General features: G+C 37.4%; 1 protein-coding gene across 2 annotated transcripts in view; it reads left to right on the top strand.

Moving 5' to 3' along the window:
- LDAH (lipid droplet associated hydrolase) overlaps positions 1-18,536 on the top strand; it is a 111,392-nt gene that overhangs the window by 64,264 nt on the left and 28,592 nt on the right. For both annotated transcript variants that reach the window (XM_036112762.2, XM_036112781.2), the window contains exon 6: positions 13,018-13,252. In XM_036112762.2, coding sequence (XP_035968655.1) covers positions 13,018-13,252 — 235 coding nt within the window. The remainder of the gene's footprint in view (positions 1-13,017; positions 13,253-18,536) is intronic.

Below are 18,536 nucleotides of genomic sequence, written 5' to 3'. Positions count from 1 at the left end.
GAAGGTAAGGAAGGGCCTTCCCAGGGGCACTTGTCCTCTCTCTGAGCTCCGTAGAAGCCGAGGTCTCAGAAGTTCAGTGAGTTGCAGCGTTAGGACTCAGAAACTAACTCAGGTGTTGGCCAAGCCCAGGAGACCACCCAGAGGGATACTACCTTCAAGAACTTGGGAGTCAATGGGAGGAGGAGCACCCTGTTCAGAGGCCTAGAAGGGAGAAGATATGTTAAGATACTTCGATATATCTCTATTTTTTCGTGATCTGAAAGGAGGACACATCCTTAGCTCCTCCATTATCAAAGCTGGTAATGGGGTTTCTGCATGAACTTCAGTTATTTAGACCTAACCGTTTGCTGTGAATCAATTACTTCTTTTCCCAAGTTTTAATCTCTGTCTCCTGGGGCCTTAGCTGCCCTGACTGCCCTGGGGTCTTAGCTGCCCTACATTTTTGCCGGATAATATGTAGCAAGAAAGCCGTATTTTGAGCCTTCCTTTTGACTTCTGAGAAGGTAGGCGTGTTGTCTGGGACAGCTTCTGTGGCAGAAGTCACTCACTGTGTGCTGCTTGGCACGCACCCAGCGTGTGCCTCTGGCCATGGGCCTTTCCATTGTTCCACTCTCTGTCAGTCTGAAAACCTGTGATGGATACCTCATCTTAGCTTAGGTATTAAAATGGTACTTCAGTATATGAAACAGAGGTGTACATGTTTCACAGTGTCTTTAGCAAAGTTAAATGGGGAGGAGTCTTTTGTACAGATTTCCCCCAAATAACCCTGATCTCTGTCATCAGCACTTTGCTCATGGAGGTACCCAGTGAATATTTGTCAATTTCTCTTTCCAAGGCCCTTCTCAAAGGTTCCTAGGCCATGATGAATCAGAGGTGTCTAGTGCCCATTTTATGGTTCTGTTGTACTCTTTCTTTCCTGTAGCGTACTTCCTATCATGCATTATTATAAATGTCTCTCTGCTCAGGGTCAGGTTCTCTAAGAGCAGAGACTACTTTGTCTTGTCCCCCAGTGAGTCTCCTGCACTCCCCACAGCATTGGTGTATTGTAGGTACCAGTATATCATGAATGAATGAATCAACCAACCAACCAAAAAACAAGCAATAGACCTAATGAATGACCCTTCCTTCTCAGTCATTCTTGGCTTAAGCTTTTAAAGACTGCCATTTCTAACTTTGGAAAGTCCCAACCCCATTGTGAACAACTGGGATTTTTTTCTTTTTTTTTTTTTTTTGCTTCCTGACCCACATAGACTCCTCCAGCTCCAAGTTTAGGGAATTGCCAACTAGCAAAACCATCCTTTCTGATTCTATGTAGCTTTGCCATTGAAAACCAAGAGAAAGCTGAAATTGCCAAAGGCCCATAGTAGTCCTGTGAGAATGTTGTAGTACACAGTGTAGACGTGAGGATAGATTGGCTATAGTCCCCATTCACTGAGGCTGCCTGGAGGACACTGTTCAGTTCGGAGTAACATGCTCTGTAATAGAAGGCTGTGCTGCCCAGCAGCCTGTGAAGAATAATCTGCAGTGGGTCTGTGAGCATCACTATTTTCTATTTGAGTTCTTTGTGATTCTGAATCTGAAAGACTCAAAAGGAAGTGAATTCCAAGAGATACCAAGCTGAGAAGAAGAGCATTTTGCATTCAAAAGAAAATAAATGTGAAGTGTATGAAATGACAAAAGCTTGAGAAGAATGGGCTCTAGGAAGATTTTGAACCTATGTTTCAAATGTTTAAGTGTAATCAGTCATAAGCTATATAAATCTGTCTGCAAATATGCAAGCATTCCTTGTAATTAGCAGCACCGACATGTAGGTTAAATGCATGGAATGGCTTTTTTTTTTTTTTTTTAACATTCAGGTAATTAAAGTATAGAAAAATCTCTGTCCCAGAGGGTCATGAGTATAATTCACATGAATGGAAAATGATAAAAGTGGTCATTTTCTTGAATGCCATCCATCTTAAGAAAAACATGTTGAAGTGGCATAATTTTTTTCAGCGATCAATTGTCGAAGGATCTCATGCTTTACTTCTTAGGATATGGAGTTAGTAATTTCTGAAGCTGAATGGTTTGAAACACTCGTAAATATTGGCCTGCCTCTAACAATAATGATGGTGATTGGCTCACCCGTAGGAAATTAGGTCACAAACAATGATTGCTAAGAAATTATTTTGTATGAAAGCATTTAGTGTATATAATAGTTAATGGCATGGGCTCTGGAGTTACCCTGCTTGAGTGTGTACCTCGTCTTTGTCGCCAAACCTCAGTTTTCTCAGGAGTGAAGAAACTTACTTGATAAGGTTGTCACAGGTATTAAATGAGATAATGTACATAAGGTGCCTTAGCATAGTTCCTAGAAAGTAGTCAACGGACAGTACTACTGTTGTTATAAGCACTTCCCTACTGTGGGGCATGTTCCTATCGTACTCCTGTATGAAACTGTTAAGACAGAACACAAGATCTCAGAAAGCAAGCACTTGATCATTAGAACTGAGTGGCATCTGCGGTTTATAAACTGCGTACATGTGATTAAATAAGCTGAATAGTCTAAGGAGAGGAAAACATGCCTCATGGGGAGAAGAGATAAACAGTTTAAACTAGGATTATTTCTAGGTCTGTGCCTTGATCCCTAGCAACTTTATCTTTAAAGGCTATGTGGTTCTCTAACATGTCTTAACAATGTTGGCAATCATGTAAAAGGAAAAACCATGTGCTCTGTGCTCTTGTTTTCACCATTGCAGTAGAGAAGCACCCTGCCCTTACTGCAGCAGGTGGGCTCAGCTAATAAACAGATAGGGAAAGTGGCAGTGATACTGCTCTTTTGACAGTGTTGAAGCACCATTTATCTTGGCTTCATTCAGTCCAAACATAGAGGCATTGTGGCTGCATCCCAGAAAGACGATGTATCTGTAGTATACTATCTGAACAATAACATTTATTGATGATTCTTTAGATTGTACTCTTTGTTTAAAAAACATGCCTATTTAATGAAACAGATTGCATATAACCCATGTCTGAACATCAGACATCTTACCTTACCTTATCTTCAAATTGTTCCTAACTTCCTTTCTATCAAATAATTAACAATAATAATAAATTCAGAAAAAATAAACATCAAAATACTATCTCTAATCCCCCAAAATGTACCTTCTATAAAAAGTCCCAGTGTGGAAAGAAAAAAAAAAAAAGTCCCAATGTGTATATTTACTTTCCTGCACTATTCAAGAAAACATGGTGGTGCTTCATCATCAAAGTTGACTCTGGTAGATTTCAAATGAGCATGTGAAGTATTTGAGAATGTTTCCTTAGAGTAGAATGAACTGGCCAGCCTAGAAGTTCTTTCTTTAATGAGACCATAACATAAGAAAATGTTTTGTCACGTACACAGATTTGAAAACCTTCTCTGCACAGCTGTGTTATAAAATTGGGTATACTTCCTTGACCTTGGTGATTTTTTTGCCAATAGGTTTCTGTATGAATAAAAAAATGTTTATTACTGTGGCTTATCCTATCAAATTTGGACTATAAATTTCATTGAAGTTACCATTATGGTATCTATGAAAAGTATGTTTCACCCAACAGGTGATAACTGTTGTTCTCCAAAGGCAAGAGAGGAAAACCAGTCTCATCAACTAAGTATTAGTTGTGATAAGCAATCTTTGGTCTTCTTACAGTTTTGAGAGGTAATGATGCATTCAGAGTATGTATTCGAACTTCCTTATTGTTTCAGCACATTCCCATGATTTCAGAGTGCACTTGAATTCTCATTTCATTATTGATACAGATCAAACACATGTAACCCTGTAGTTGCTTGTGTATTTTTAGAGTTTCCCTTGCATGCAGTTTTGTTTAACATGGGTCACAGTAATGGATCATTTATACAAAGTAATGGATTGCTTCCTCTTTCTGCCAGCTGATTGGATCAGTCTGAAGTTCTTTGTACTGTGGGTTACATAACTAGTATGGAATCTGTATGGTGTATTTTTTAGTATGACAGTAACTGTATTAACAATTTATATTCTCTAAATCTTTTAAGGACATTTTAATAAACACAAAGAAGCCCTTGTTTTGAAGTGAGTAAACTTGAAACTAAAATGAGCAATGAGTTTTCATAAAGGACTAAACCACCAGACTTCTTGGAAAGCAGGTCATTTTCATTAGGTGATTGTTCTGGTTTAACTGTGGATTGGCCAGGAAAAAAAATGAAAACATTTCTTTCTAGCTTTCCCATTTAATGTATTTTTCTGCTTTTACAAACAGAGTTCAAGAGAACATATATTCGTTTTACTTTCCTAATGAAGAATTTGTAGCACCTGAGGGTCCTAGTTCTGAATATTTTCATTTATCATCCACGGTGCTATTTTATAAGTGGCAGAAGGTTTAGGGGATTAGGATTAAATGTACTGATCTCACATTATTCCTTGGAATTATCCTTTTAGCCAAATCCCTGATGATAGTAGTTGGTTTCGTTTTTTACTAATACGGCTTAAAAGTTGCCTGGAGGAGAAAATAAGATTGAGAGCTGAACAGTTAAATTCCAGTTGGTGGAGACTGCATTATTCAGTGACGTTAATTCTCCAGGTATCATTCATAGGATGTAGTTGAAAAACCTGAAAATAAGCAAAATTGCCTTTGTGTTTTCAGAATTGAAAGCCCTAAGAGCATATGAGCCCAAATACATAGAATGATTCCTTTAAAGTTTGCTAACTCCCTTTTATTCACAGTCCCGACCAGCTGGTCTCAAAGAAGAAAGAGAATTTGGACATCCTTGTTGTCAGCACATGCAAATCTACCTGATGTCTCATTGTAATATAGTTTTCCATTGTATGGGCACACCACCATATGTGGGTCCACTCCTCCTTATGAACTCTCATCTCCAATCCTTGGCTACTCCAAGTAATTCTTTTTTCCAGTTTTCCCAACAGCATTTATTGAACAACTTTTCTTCTCCACTGATGCTTTCATTATAAATTTTATTCCCGCATGTATTCAGGTTTGTTCTGAGACTCTTTTATGTTCCACTGAGCTATGTGATTGTTTTCTGATAAATAGTTTCAACTATTGTAGCTTCATAATCTGTCCAGTATTTCAGAGAGCCGATCTCTTTCTCTTCTTTTTCAGAATTCCTAGTTAGTGCATTTTATTTTCCAAATGAACATTAATACAATTCATTAAATTTCAAAATAAGAATCATCTTTTAGTATTTTAATTGGGATTGAAATGAATTGAATTGATGCATTAATTTAGTGGGAGAATTTAGATCTCTTTTGCAACGGAAGAACAAAGAAATGTCCCATTGTGTTTTAAAGTTTTCTTTAGATAAGTGCACTACATTTCTTCTTACATTTGTATTTAGCTATTATTTTTGTACATGGGATTTTTTAATGTTTTAAACATAAGTCATAAATAATGGTAATTTTGCCTTTCCAATATTTATAACTCATTTTTTATCTTGTCTAATTTCATTGATTTAGCACTTTTGAGACAGTATTAACAGTACAACAACAGAGTAATTCTATTAAAATGGAAGTCAAACACATCAATCTTGTTTCCAGAACCCTTCAAAGGCTTCTTAGCTACTCACAGTAAAACCCAAAGTCCTATCAGACCCTACATCCTCTCTCCCCCCCGCTGTCCCTGTGATCACAGCATGACCTGCTGTCCTTTCACACACCCCACCCCAGCGATACTGTTCTCTGTGCTTTTGCTCAACACACCAAATTAGGTTCTGTCTTACACCCTTTGCACTTGACTTGCTCCTCCGTCTCCCAGAAAAACTTTTTTTCCGAATATCTTCCAGCTCACTCCATGACTGCCTTTGCACAAATGTCAGCTTTCTTTGTAGCCTTCCCTCGACACCCAATTAAAACTACACCACCACTTCCAGTAGTTCCTAATCTCCTTTCATTGTATTTCTTCCCTATATCACCATGGACTTGAGTTTACTAACATGCACATTTTTGCTTATTTATTACTTTATTATTTATTGTTATTTATTCCTTAAATTGTCCTTTAATTACTTTAGAATTATTAATCATTTTTGTGACTTACATACATGCTTTAATCACTTTTGGATCATTTACTCAATTATTTAATATTTATTATCAATTTTATTTATTATTTATATCTTTCTCATTGCAAAAGGTAGTAAGAAAGAAGAAAAAATAAGGTGAAGGTACACAAAAAATAAAAAAGCAACAAAGTAGGATTTTAGGTTTAGATTTTAGACTTAGCTCCAAAATATTAGGAATTGTTTAAATAAAAAAGTAGTAAGCATATTAATCATATTAGTTAAAAGACAAAGACTGTCAGATTAGTTAGAGAAAAACATCCAAATATAACCTCTGAATATAAGGCCATAGAAAGGTAGAAAGTGAAAGAGTGAGAAAAGTTGTATCTTATAAATTCTAACCAAAAGAAAGCTGTAGTAGCTATGTTCATATTAAAATAAGCCCTAAGGGAAAAGCATGCTAGAAATGAAGAGAGTTTTTTTTTTTCTTAAGATTTTATTTATTCATTTGACAGAGAGTGAATGAGCATAAGCAGGGGGAGGAGCAGAGGGAGAGAGAGAAGCAGACTTCCCACGGAGCAGGGAGCCTGATGTGGGGCTCCATCCCAGAGTCCTGGGATCACAACATGAGCCCAAGGCAGACACTTAACTGACTGAGCCACCCAGGCGCCCCTGAAGAGAGTTCTTTCATAATTATAAAGGTTTACTCTGTCAGGTAGTAATAGTCAATATCAGGAATGAAAGAGGTAATATCACTACTGTGGTCCAGAGATTGAAGTATAATCACAGGATATTATAAATAACTTCATGCCAGTAAATTTTGAAGTTTAAATGAAATAGACAAACCCCTAGGAAAAGAAAACATTAAACATATTGAAGAAGAACTTTTATTATTTTTCCAAGAAGAACTTTTAAAAGCCTGAATGGTCCTAAGCCATTAAATAAATTGAATCCATCAATGGGCAAAACTTCCTAAAACTATACTCCAGGCTTCACTGATGAATTCTATCAAATATTTGGAGAATAAATCATTATTATTTTACAAAATCCTCTAGGCAACAGAAGAGGAGACCATACTCTCCAACTCAATTTCCTCAAACTAGCAAACCCTTTACATCTAAACCTGGAAAAAAGTAATACAAGAAAAGAAAGTCATAGACCAGACTCACTTATCAACATGCAAAAGCCCTACACAAAATACTAGGAAACCATGTAAAAAGGATGAATCATGACCACATGGGTTTATCCCAAGAATGAAAAGTTAATTTCACATTAGAAAATCAATTGATAGTTTACCACATTAATAAATGAAAGGAAAAAAATCATAAAATCATCCCAATAGATACAAAAAAGGTAACTGATAAAACTCAACATCCATTTATGATTTTTAAAAGCAATTAACGAACTAGGAATAGAAGAAATGTTTTTAATCTGACAAAGTATATCTCTGGAAAACCTTCAGTGCATATCATGTTTTGTGATTATATTGGGAAAAAAATTTTTTTTAGTTTGGGAACAAGAATTATTTCTGTTAGCATTGTATTAAAGTTTTGGTTAGCTTAGGTAATGTAAGAAAAAAAGATACAAGGATCTGAAAGGAAGAAATAACACTATCATTACATGTGGATGATAAGACTATGTACTTAGAAAATCCAAAATTATCTACAGACAACTTACTAGAACTAAGGGACTTTAATAAGTTTGCTGGACACAAAATCAACATGTAAATATTATTTATATCATATATAAGCAGCAACCATTTAGAAAATGAATTTTTTTTAAAGACTTTATTTGAGACAGAGAGTACAAGCGGGAGGGAGAGGGAAAGAGAATCTGAGGCAGACTGCACTGAGCACAGAGCCCAGCACAGGGCTCGATCCCACGACCATGAGATCATGACCTGAGCTGGACAAAACCAAGAGTCAGATGCTTAACCAACTAAGCCACCCAAGCACTCCTAGAAAATGAAATTTTTAAAATACCCCATTTACAATAGCATAAAAAAATAAGTACCTAATAATCTGACAAAAGTTGTGCAAGATGACTACATGTAAAATGTATAAACATTTTTAGAGACACAAAAAAGAACTATCCCATGTTCATGGGTTGGAAAACTCAATATTGTAAAGATACTACTTTTCCTCGAGTTAATTTTTAAATTTAGCACAATCAGAATCTCAATGAGATGTTTGTGGAACTTGAATAGCCAATTCCAAAATGTTTATGGAAATGCAGAGAGCCAAAAATACCCAAGGCATTTTTGAAGAACAAGCTGGGGTTTAACTTACTGTACCAAATATCAAAATATAATGAAGCTTTTCTAAGTATGACACTGTGCTCTTGGCACAGACTGAGAGAGGTAGGCCAGCAGAACGGGTCAGAGAGCACCGAAAAGAACCCATTCACATCTGCATGGGATTCACAACAGGAGTGTCCGTGCAGAAAAGCAGGGAAAGGGCAGCCTTTACAGTTCATAGTGCTGGGACAATCGCGTTTCCATATGTTAAGAAATTAAATTAGACCCATATTTCATGGCACACATAACAATCAGCTTCAGGTAGATTATGAACGTAAGTGTGGAAGACTAGACCACAGAGCTTTTGGGGATACTATTAAAGAATGCTAGCTGCCGGGGAGCCTGCCGTGCCCGTGGACTCTGGCTCACCTGGATTTGTCAGCGTGGTGTGTTCCTAAGGCTCCTGGTGAGACTGGCGAATGAGAGCCCAGCTGAAGCCAAGAAGTCAGTTCCTTCATCTTTTCCTTTGCGGCCACTGCAGCTGCTAACACCTGCTTCCAGCCTCAAGGGAGAAGACTTCCTGTGGTTGGGAAAAGTAGCTCCTTCTTGGCCCTTCTGCTGGGAGGCCTCCGCAGGGCAGCTAGAAACCCTGCCTCTCCCAGCACCAAAGATTGCTCTGTGTAAATCCATCCCTGTTTGAATCTCTCACGACTTGTTAAGTCCAATAGAACATTGGTAGCACTTACAGGTATAAAAGGACTCATGATGTTAGAACCAACCAAGAGATAAGGAAGACTTTTGAATTTGAAGGTGTAAAAATCAGTGGTTAATTGTAACACCACTGCAGTGCTGAGAGAATTCATCATTTCTACATCTCAGACTCTTAAAGCATGCTGCTTGCTAAACAAGTAAGTGCCAGATCCCCAAATTAAACTGGTAACATTTGACAAAATGATAAAATTGTACTTTCTGTGTGAGTTCCAGACACCCACTAAAGTGGGGTCTCAAAAACAGAGGCAGAAAGTGTAATAGTCATTAATGTCATGTTGTGTAAGAGTTCGTATTGGTCCATATCTTTAACACTCGGTATTGTGAGACTTCGTAATTTTTGCCAGTCTGAAGGGGATATTCCACGTCTCTAAGAGTGACAGCAGTCACATTTGACTTTGAGCCATTGGTCGTGGTCCTGAAGAATGTCTTTGGACAGAAAGGCAGAAGTGAAGTATCAGCATACCACTGTTCAGGGCTGTTGGATTCTTTACAGGTGCCTCTGATGGCAGAGGCCTGCAGTTATGATGCTGGTGCGGCGTGCCCTGCTTACCCTGTGTTCTCACCCTGTGGTGGTTATGGCAGAATCAGGAATGCCATATCCCAGTGCTACACCAGAGGGGAAGAAGAAGACCGAATATCCGAGAAGTCCTGGGATTCCAGAGCTGATCTCATTCCTTCTCTGTCTGTGTTTGAATACCTGGGTTGGAATTCACACTGAAAGTGGCATCCAGGGAGGATGATTCCTTTAACTGACTTTTCTTGGTTAGTCAGACTTCACAGAGATTCCATAACTTTTTTTTTTTTAATTTTTTTTATTGTTATGTTAATCCCCATACATTACATCATTAGTTTTAGAGATTCCATAACTTTTATGTGAATCTTTATATGTAATCTTTGTATAAACCCATTGCAGAGTAGGCAGCTGGCTCTGAATGGAGGATTCTGGATCATACCTGATGCTCTGGAGTCCACAGTCATCTGCATCACAAGTCCCCATGAATGCCTTAATTAAGCACACACAGTCCATCTACCATCTCCTCTGCTTTGTACTGAAGAAGATGTTAAGGTGGCAGAAACTCACATATTCTAGCTGAAACCCTACATTCACTCCAAAAGCACATTATGAGCATTTTACATGTAAAGTTGCCAAGGCAGCATTTAAAAAAGTCATCAGAAAAAGCTGTGGCTTCCTGCTCCCAAAGAATGTCTTATTCACCACCAAGACCACAAGGAACAGTACATTCTTACTGATGTGACAGAGGAGGAGACCTAGTAGAGGTCAAATTATTATGACCAAAAAGGAAACAACTAAAATATCTCAGCTACTATTGAGAGAAAAGGAAAAGTCTAAAGGTAATGGCTGAGCACTCAACTGACAGATATGACCAAGGAAAAACAAGAAAGATGATTAGAAAGAAAAGAGTCCTCCACAGTTTCACCCTCAAATCCCTGTTCTTTATTAGAGACACTAACAGAGAGACTGTATATTAGTGAGAATTACAGATCAACTTGAATGTTTGGGCAGTGCCACCCTACAGGTTATTATGGAAAAGGACTGTCAGTGTAGGTGTACTGCTGGGTCCTTCCAGGAAAAGTGCATTCAGTTCATCCAAGAGGAGGAATGTAAACACATAAGGGAAATGACAAATCACTGAAAGCTGGAATCAAAGGAAAAGACTCCACTAAGAGGTAGCTTTACCTAATTTCTAAAGGAGCATTTTGAATGAAAAAAAGTAATATCTTCATGATTTGAGGTTGGACAAGAACTTTTTGAGCTAGGCACAAAGAATAGTAAGTACAAAAGAAAAGATTTAAATTCAACTGCATCGAACTTAAGGAATTTATGTCCGTTAAGAAAAAAATAAGAGAGGAACAGGCAAGCCAAGACTACAAAATGACAAAGGGCTAGTATCTAGAATAAAAAAACAAAAGACTACAAATCAAGGAGAGAAAATGATAGGCAGCCTAATAGAAAAGTGTGCAAGAGACTTAAATAAACATTTCAGGGGATATAGAAAATGTAAACACATAAAAGTTGTTCAACCTTACTGGTCATCAGAGAAACACAAAGCCACAGTAAAATACCACTATTCATCAGGTTAGTCAGAATTAAAGAGTTTGTCAGTACCAAATGGAGTGCAGATACGTGACAATATGAGTCTTGTGTCTGTTGGTGTGGGGGTACATTAGTACAACTACTTTGGGAAACTATTTGGAATTATCTACTAAAGCTGAACTTACAGATACCATATGACATAGTATTTCTACCTTGAGTGATATTATCAACAGAAATACATGCATACATGCACCAAGAGACACTTACAAAAATGTTCATAGCAGCATGTTTGTAATATCTCTGGACTGAAAACAACCCAAATATCTATCAGTAAAATAAATAACAGTATATTCATACGGTGGAAAACTATAGAGCCAAGATAATAAGCTGTTGCTACATATATCAACATGGATGAATCCTACAGTGTTGAGTGAAGGAAGTAAAACACAAAAACATACTGCTGATTGCATTTAAATAAAATTCATCAACAGACAAGATTTAACTTTATATGTATTAGTCTGCTCGAACTGCCGTAGCAAAATACCATTAGACTAGGGGGCTCAAACAAGTGACATTTATTTTCTCGCCATTCTGGAGGCTTGAAGTCCAAGATCAGCATGACAGCATGGTCAGGTCCTGGTGAGACGTGTGTTCACCAGACCTCTTTGTGTGTGCTTGGGAAGAGAGAGCGAGCTCTCTGGTGAATCTCCTTGTAAGGACACTAATCCTACCTATCAGAGCCCCACCCTGTGACCTCATTTATCTCTACATATAATCATGTTTTATCACATTTCAGGGGAGTCACAATTCAGTCAATTGCAGGATGGTAACTATTAATGTAAAGCAAAAGAAGGAAGTGATTATAGTATTAAGGAATGTTAAGTATTGGTATAAAGCAAAGTAAGGAAGTCAGGATAGAGGTTACCTATGATGTGAGCAGAGGTAGGAGTTGGGATTGGAAAACGCCATGCTGGGAGTGTTTTGTTGTTGGATCCACATAGCTGTTCATTTTATCCATTATGTGTTAAATTGCCCATTAAAGTTTTATATGCTTTTGTGTTTGTAGCTTATACTTAATTTAAACATTTTTTTAAAAAATAAAACCATTGTGTCCATTCTCATTTTCTGTTCTACAATCTGTTAACATTGGTGATCTATTTCACTTATATTACTCTGTTATTAATAGGGATTGTGCTTAACTATTTGCCTTTTCTGGCCCCTCATAGAAATTATTTTTATATATTTTTAAAATATTAATATGGTAGATAATGGTAAATTTAAAATGTTTTAGCAATGCTCTTCTTTCTTGTGGAGTATATATTTCCTGATATCCTGATGAGTTCAGTTGAAATTACATTTTTGTCCTTGAACATTTTCCCATGTAGGTAGAGATTTCCAGCTTTGCTTGTTTCTGGCCTGCACTTTAGTAAGGTTAAATTAGGTCTTAGCAATGTATTTGGTGTATTTGTCCTCTTAAAGATTATCTTTTATTGGTAAGAGTAAGGAAAAGACATTTTCCAAAGTGAACTATCCCCAAATATAATCAGTAAAAGAAATGCTGACTAGAACCAGGATTCTTTATGTAGCTCTACTTTCTTCTGGTATCACTAGTCAGTCGAGGTGGTGTAACTACTGAGATGGGACATGAATTCCTAATTCCAGCAGTCTTTCAAAAGGATTGTGAATTGCTGTCCCAGTCAGGAAGGTATCTAGGAATCTGACATGCTCCTCACCCTAAAAATTAACCCCAGTAACTCAAGGGGACATCCTTATATTCTCCCCCAGATGGCTTGTGCAGTAAGAAGACAAGCAGATGGTGGTTCTCTTTCACAACAGATCTTTAGTCATATTCTGAAACCCCATTTGTCCATACTGTATGGAAGAAACAATAAAACAGTGGGTTATCCCTTAAGAAAACTTCTCATCAAAGTATGTTTTTTATTATAGATAATTCGCTCCTTTCTGCTCTTTCCAACAATTGAGCGAATGGCCGAGTCACCGAATGGCAGGATCGCCACTCCACTTCTGTGCCAGCTTCGATATGCTCTTTATGTTTTTGCCTACCTTCTACTTAAACCATGGCCTGAGAAAATCAAGTCCTTTGTGATCAGAATTGGCCTTCGAATGATGAACCTGCAGAGCGAATTTTCGGTTCTGAATGTATTAGAACCATTCTGCCTTGGTAAGCACATTTTAAAATGTGTATGTTTTTCCATCTCTTTGTGTCTTCCTCACTTTCTTTCTTAAGTGTTCTATAGTTTTCAGAGTACAGATCTTTTACCTCTTTGGCTAGGTTTATTCTTAGGTATCTTGTGGTTTTTTGGTGCAATTATAAATGGGATCGATTCCTTGATTTCTCTTTCTGCTGCTTCATTATTGGTGTATAGAAATGCAAACAGACTTCTGTGCAGTGATTAAAAGAATGAAGTCCTAACTGACTTGCCATTTGCAACTACATGGATGGAACTAGAGTGTACTATGTTAAGCGAAACAAGTCAGAGAAAGACAAATACCATATGATTTCACTCATGTGGAATTGAAGAAACAACTGATGAACATAGGAGAAGGGAAGGAAAAATAAGATAAAGAGAGGGAGAGAAACCATAAGAGACTCTTAACTATGGGCTAACTGGGTGATGAGCATTAAGGAGGCACTTGATGTAATGAGCACTGGGTATTATATGTAACTGACAAAACACTAAATTCTACCAATGAAACTAATAATACTCTATGTTAACTAACTTGTATTTAAATAAAATCTAAAAAATAAAATTTAAAAATAAAAGAAAGGAAAAATAAAATGTATATGTTTATTCTAGTATCAGAAAGTGGTAAGAGAATAACCTCAGACAGTCGGTGAATATTGAGCAAGGAATTATTTGTTGGTTTCTTTCTCCCAAAAGCTTAAAAAAAAAAAATAGACATAAAATAAAAATAGAAATAGAAGGTTTAATTTTAATTTTCATCAAGCTTTAATTTTAAAACTTATCCTTCTGATTCTCCACCCTAGCTGTCAGATGGTGGGAAAAATTCTGTATATAGTACATACGGAATCTTTATAGGAATCCAGGGGGCACCCTGTTAGTCCAGTGTGAGAACTTAGGAGAAACCAGCCAAGGAAACCAGGCCCAATATTCCTGTAGAGTGAACAGGCAGTGCTTTTATTTTCCTCTTTAAATGTTTTGGAGGGGTTTAAATGATAAAAGTAATAAATAATAGTCATAGTAATACAACAGTGGGTGTTGTGCTGATTATATTTTCTGAATGTGCCAGGAAATATTTGCTACTTTACTTTTTGGCTTCAACCTTGGTTTTTAAATGTAATCTGCCTTTTTAGTTAATAGTAATTAGAATATTTATAAATCATTTTCATAATAAAATAATCCTTTCTTAAATGAAGGGAGGGGAATTGGAGGGGGAGATGAACCATGAGAGACTATGGACTCTGAGAAACAAACTGAGGGTTCTAGAGGGGAGGGGGTGGGGGGATGGGTTAGCCCGGTGATGGGTATTAAGGAAGACACTTACTGCATGGAGCACTGGGTGTTATACGCAAACAATGAATCATGGATCACTACATCAAAAACTAATGATGTAATGTATGGTGACTAACATAATAAAATTAATTAAAATAAATAGATAGATAATCCTTTCTTAATCTATACCTCAAAAAGTTATTGTAGGATTAAATATGATAATATATGCAAAGTATCTATATAATATTTTATTTATAATAAGCCTTCAGTGAATGATATAACAACAGTTGCAGCAGCAGCTAATGGCACTGTTCTAAGCTTTTACTTGTAGTCCTCAGAACTAATCAGGTTTGGGTATTTTACTGTTGCCATTTTACAGATGAAGATACAGAGATACAGAAAAGTTACATGATTTGCACAGTCATACAACTAGTGGGTAGTGTTCAAACTTGGCAATCTACCACTATGCTAAAGCTTCCTTTTACCATAACTGCTACTATCATCTTTTTGCCCCAGTTGATCATAAAGGCAGGACTCCCAAATAAAGCTTACCATGCTCACCTGCGTTAAGAGTGCCACACTAAAAAAAAAAAAGAGTGCCACACTATCATGTATATAATGAATCTAGAAACAAGTCGCAGCCCTGTTGTGCAGCTACAGATTGGTTGTATGAGGTATGTTTTCCAAATATGTAGTAAGAAAAGTGATTGCAAATACAAAGTTCAATATATTTTCTGTATTTGTAGATTTTTGTCTGTTCCATACTCTCTCTAACCCCCATTCTTTATTATAGACTTAGCATAGCAGTGGAAGAAGATGAGATAGGAAGAAGGGAAGCAGGGCTAAGGACAGTTATAAAAACCACCAATGACCAAAGTTGGAGAGGCCCCTTAAAGACGTGGTCCGGCCCCTTATCCTTTCCCTCCTATTATAGAAGAGAAAGAGATGCCCTAAGTGAGAAAGGCATTGACTGCAAGTCAGAAACCCTTCCCCTGTCTGGTTCTTGGTCATTGATCAGACCAAAAGTTAGACTTGATGATTTCTAAGGGCCAATACACCTTTGGAAATTATTTGAGACCAAATGGAAGTTACTTGAAATTGCGGCAAATGAATATAAAATTACTCCACATATACTTCAATAAATCATTTTATTTCCCTAGACATAAAATAAAAATAGAAATAGAAGGTTTAATTTTAATTTTCATCAAGCTTTAATTTTAAAACTTATCCTTCTGATTCTCCACCCTAGCTGTCAGATGGTGGGAAAAATTCTGTATATAGTATATATGGACTCTTTATAGGAATCCGGGGGGCACCCTGTTAGTCCAGTGTGAGAACTTAGGAGAAACCAGCCAAGGAAACCAGGCCCAATATTCCTGTAGAGTGAACAGGCAGTGTTTTGGTATTTTTCTTTTTACCCTATAGAGGAGATTATAAAAAGCATTTTCCAGTTAGGGACTCCATTTTCCTCCAAGGAATTCTGCTTCCAGGAAAATGGAATGGATGTACTTTTCCCTGCTTTTCCTACTAAGTACCAAAACCCCTGCATATTCAGTAACATGTAGGAAGGCAAGAGAAAGAACACAGAGAAACAAAAAAATAGAACAAACAGAAAACAAATAATAAAATGGCATTGAAGCTCTAACATACCAATAATTACATTACATGTAAATGGTCAAAATACACCAATTAAAAAACAAAGATTGGCAGAGTGGATTAAAAAACATTACCTAAGTATGTGCTGTCTTCAGACATCCCAGTTCAAATATAATTATATAGGTAGATTGAAAGTAAAAGAATGGGAAAAGATACATTATGTAAACATTAATCAAAAGGAACCAGGAATGACTGTATTAATACTAGATAAAATAGACTTAAGAGCAAAGAAAATTACGAGGGACAGAGAGGGACATTGCATAATAATAATAAAAGGTTCAGTCTACCAAGAAGACAGAAGACATAGCAATCCTAAACGTGTGTGCACCAAACAAGAGAGCTGCAAAATATATGAAGCAAAGCTGATAGAACTGAAAGGAGTAATGGACAAATCCCCAATTACAGTTGGGTACTTAAGCACACCTCTCTCAACAGTTGATAGAACAAGACAGAAAATTAGCAAGGATATAGAAGAATTCAACCACAGTATCAACCAACAGGATTTAATAGACTTTTATAGAACACTTCACCCAAAACATCTGAGTTTCAGATAGGCATTAGATAGGCAGCCACCTGTGCTTTGCTTATACGTCCTTAGAAATAGTTTCTAAACCCAAACCAGGACATGGGGTATATGAAAGTTTTATTTGTTTTTCTGTATACGTTTAGTGACTATGTAACACATATGACATATAGTCAAGTGTTTAATGTTTTTAACTAAAAGAGGTAATTATATAAAGGTATTTTCCAATTTTTCTACACCAGAGTTCTAAGCACCCTCTTTGAGAAGTGGGCTGATTAAGCTGCACATAAGAGAAAGGAATCATCCATCCAGCTGTAGCAGTTGACCTCCTGCTATGTCTTCCAGAGACCCCAAGTGCAGGCATCAAGAAACAGATAGTTCGGACATGACACACTACCCTCCTTGGCTCAAGCCAACCAGAGCCTTCCAGCCACATTGCTGCTTGGGGAGCCCTGGGATTCCTTTTCCACACAACCACTGTAGAGTGATACTATGTGCAAATTAGACTCTAGACTGAGCTCCCAGCTGCCTTGCTTCATCTCTGTGCCAAACAACTAACATGCAAACAAACTTTTGGAGCACAGCTCTGCTATTTCTGCCATCCTTCCTTCTCTGATTTTCTATTCTCTTTGTTCTAGATCTGGCCTTCTGATGTTCAAGTGAGCGGTACTTCAGGGGTCTTTTTCCCTGTTACCCACTCGGTCTGTGTACCTTGGGTAAAGGCAAAGCAGGCAAAAATTACTTGTCTTTTTTCTTTGGGTTCTTGGTTCATGGTTTACATGGGTCTTAATTAAGTCTCCTGGTAGTGACCCTAGGCTGATTTCAGTCATCCTAGCCAGCCTCTTCCTACCTGTCCCCTTGGGATCCCACATCACCCTGGTCTCCTCTTGCAACAAGTACCCCGGAAACTGCCTTTGCCCGGGCTTGCCCTGGCTATCCCTTAGGTGATTCCCATTACCTTGCTTACTATAAAAGGAAGACAGTCTCAGCTGAGCGAGACCAATACTCATAAGACCTGGGCTTTTGCAAATGATTAATGGGCTCCTGCCGAGCTTGTATCCCATGAATGGTGAAGGTAATCAGTATTCAAACCAACCCACTTGAGTTGGAAGGTATGATTTTTAGGTTACACAAAGAGAGCGCTCACCAAGGGAAAGGAAGACGGGCTCCAGGATCATTCTCAGTGGTCTGTGCCATCCGTGACATCCCCTGCAGACCTGTTTCTCTGCCTTTCCTGTCATCTAGACAGTGACCTTTAACACGCCCACTTGACTTTTAGGAAGCCTTGCAGTGTTTGCACATTATGTAATGTCTGTGCTCCAGTAGAAATCTCACAGAAACAAATGGAGGAAGTTTGCTAGTCCAAATAGTGGATAATAAATCCTGCGCTATCTAGATAGACACTGATTTTCTGTATCCTTTAGTTTATACACATATTTTTTTGTTGTAGTAAGGTCTGAAAAATTCAAGGAACCAAAATATTCAAGTATTTCAAATGCTATTGCCCTTTTGGCAAAGAAGGCATTTCCTACAGGCTGGGAGTCTACGCGTTAGCCTTCTTCAGCAGATTGAGGGAGTGAAACATCGCTTCCTACCCAGCATTCAAAGAGTACCCTAATTCTAGTTAGCATACTTTATAAACTCTACCACCATGTTCATCAGATCAATTTGCCTAATCAGATTGTTTTAAATGTTGTTTTTAAAGAAAATATATGGGGGTTTTTTTAGCTTAATTTTAATTCTGGAATGTTTGCTACTGCATATTTTCTCTACAATAGATGTTCTTCTGTTTCATAAGAAATAGGCTTTTC

This window comes from Halichoerus grypus, chromosome 10 (genome assembly GCF_964656455.1).
Source record: "Halichoerus grypus chromosome 10, mHalGry1.hap1.1, whole genome shotgun sequence".
NCBI classification, from domain to species: Eukaryota; Metazoa; Chordata; class Mammalia; order Carnivora; family Phocidae; genus Halichoerus; species Halichoerus grypus.
Note: the sequence above shows the minus strand (reverse complement) of the source record. Positions and strands in the feature narration are given on the sequence as shown.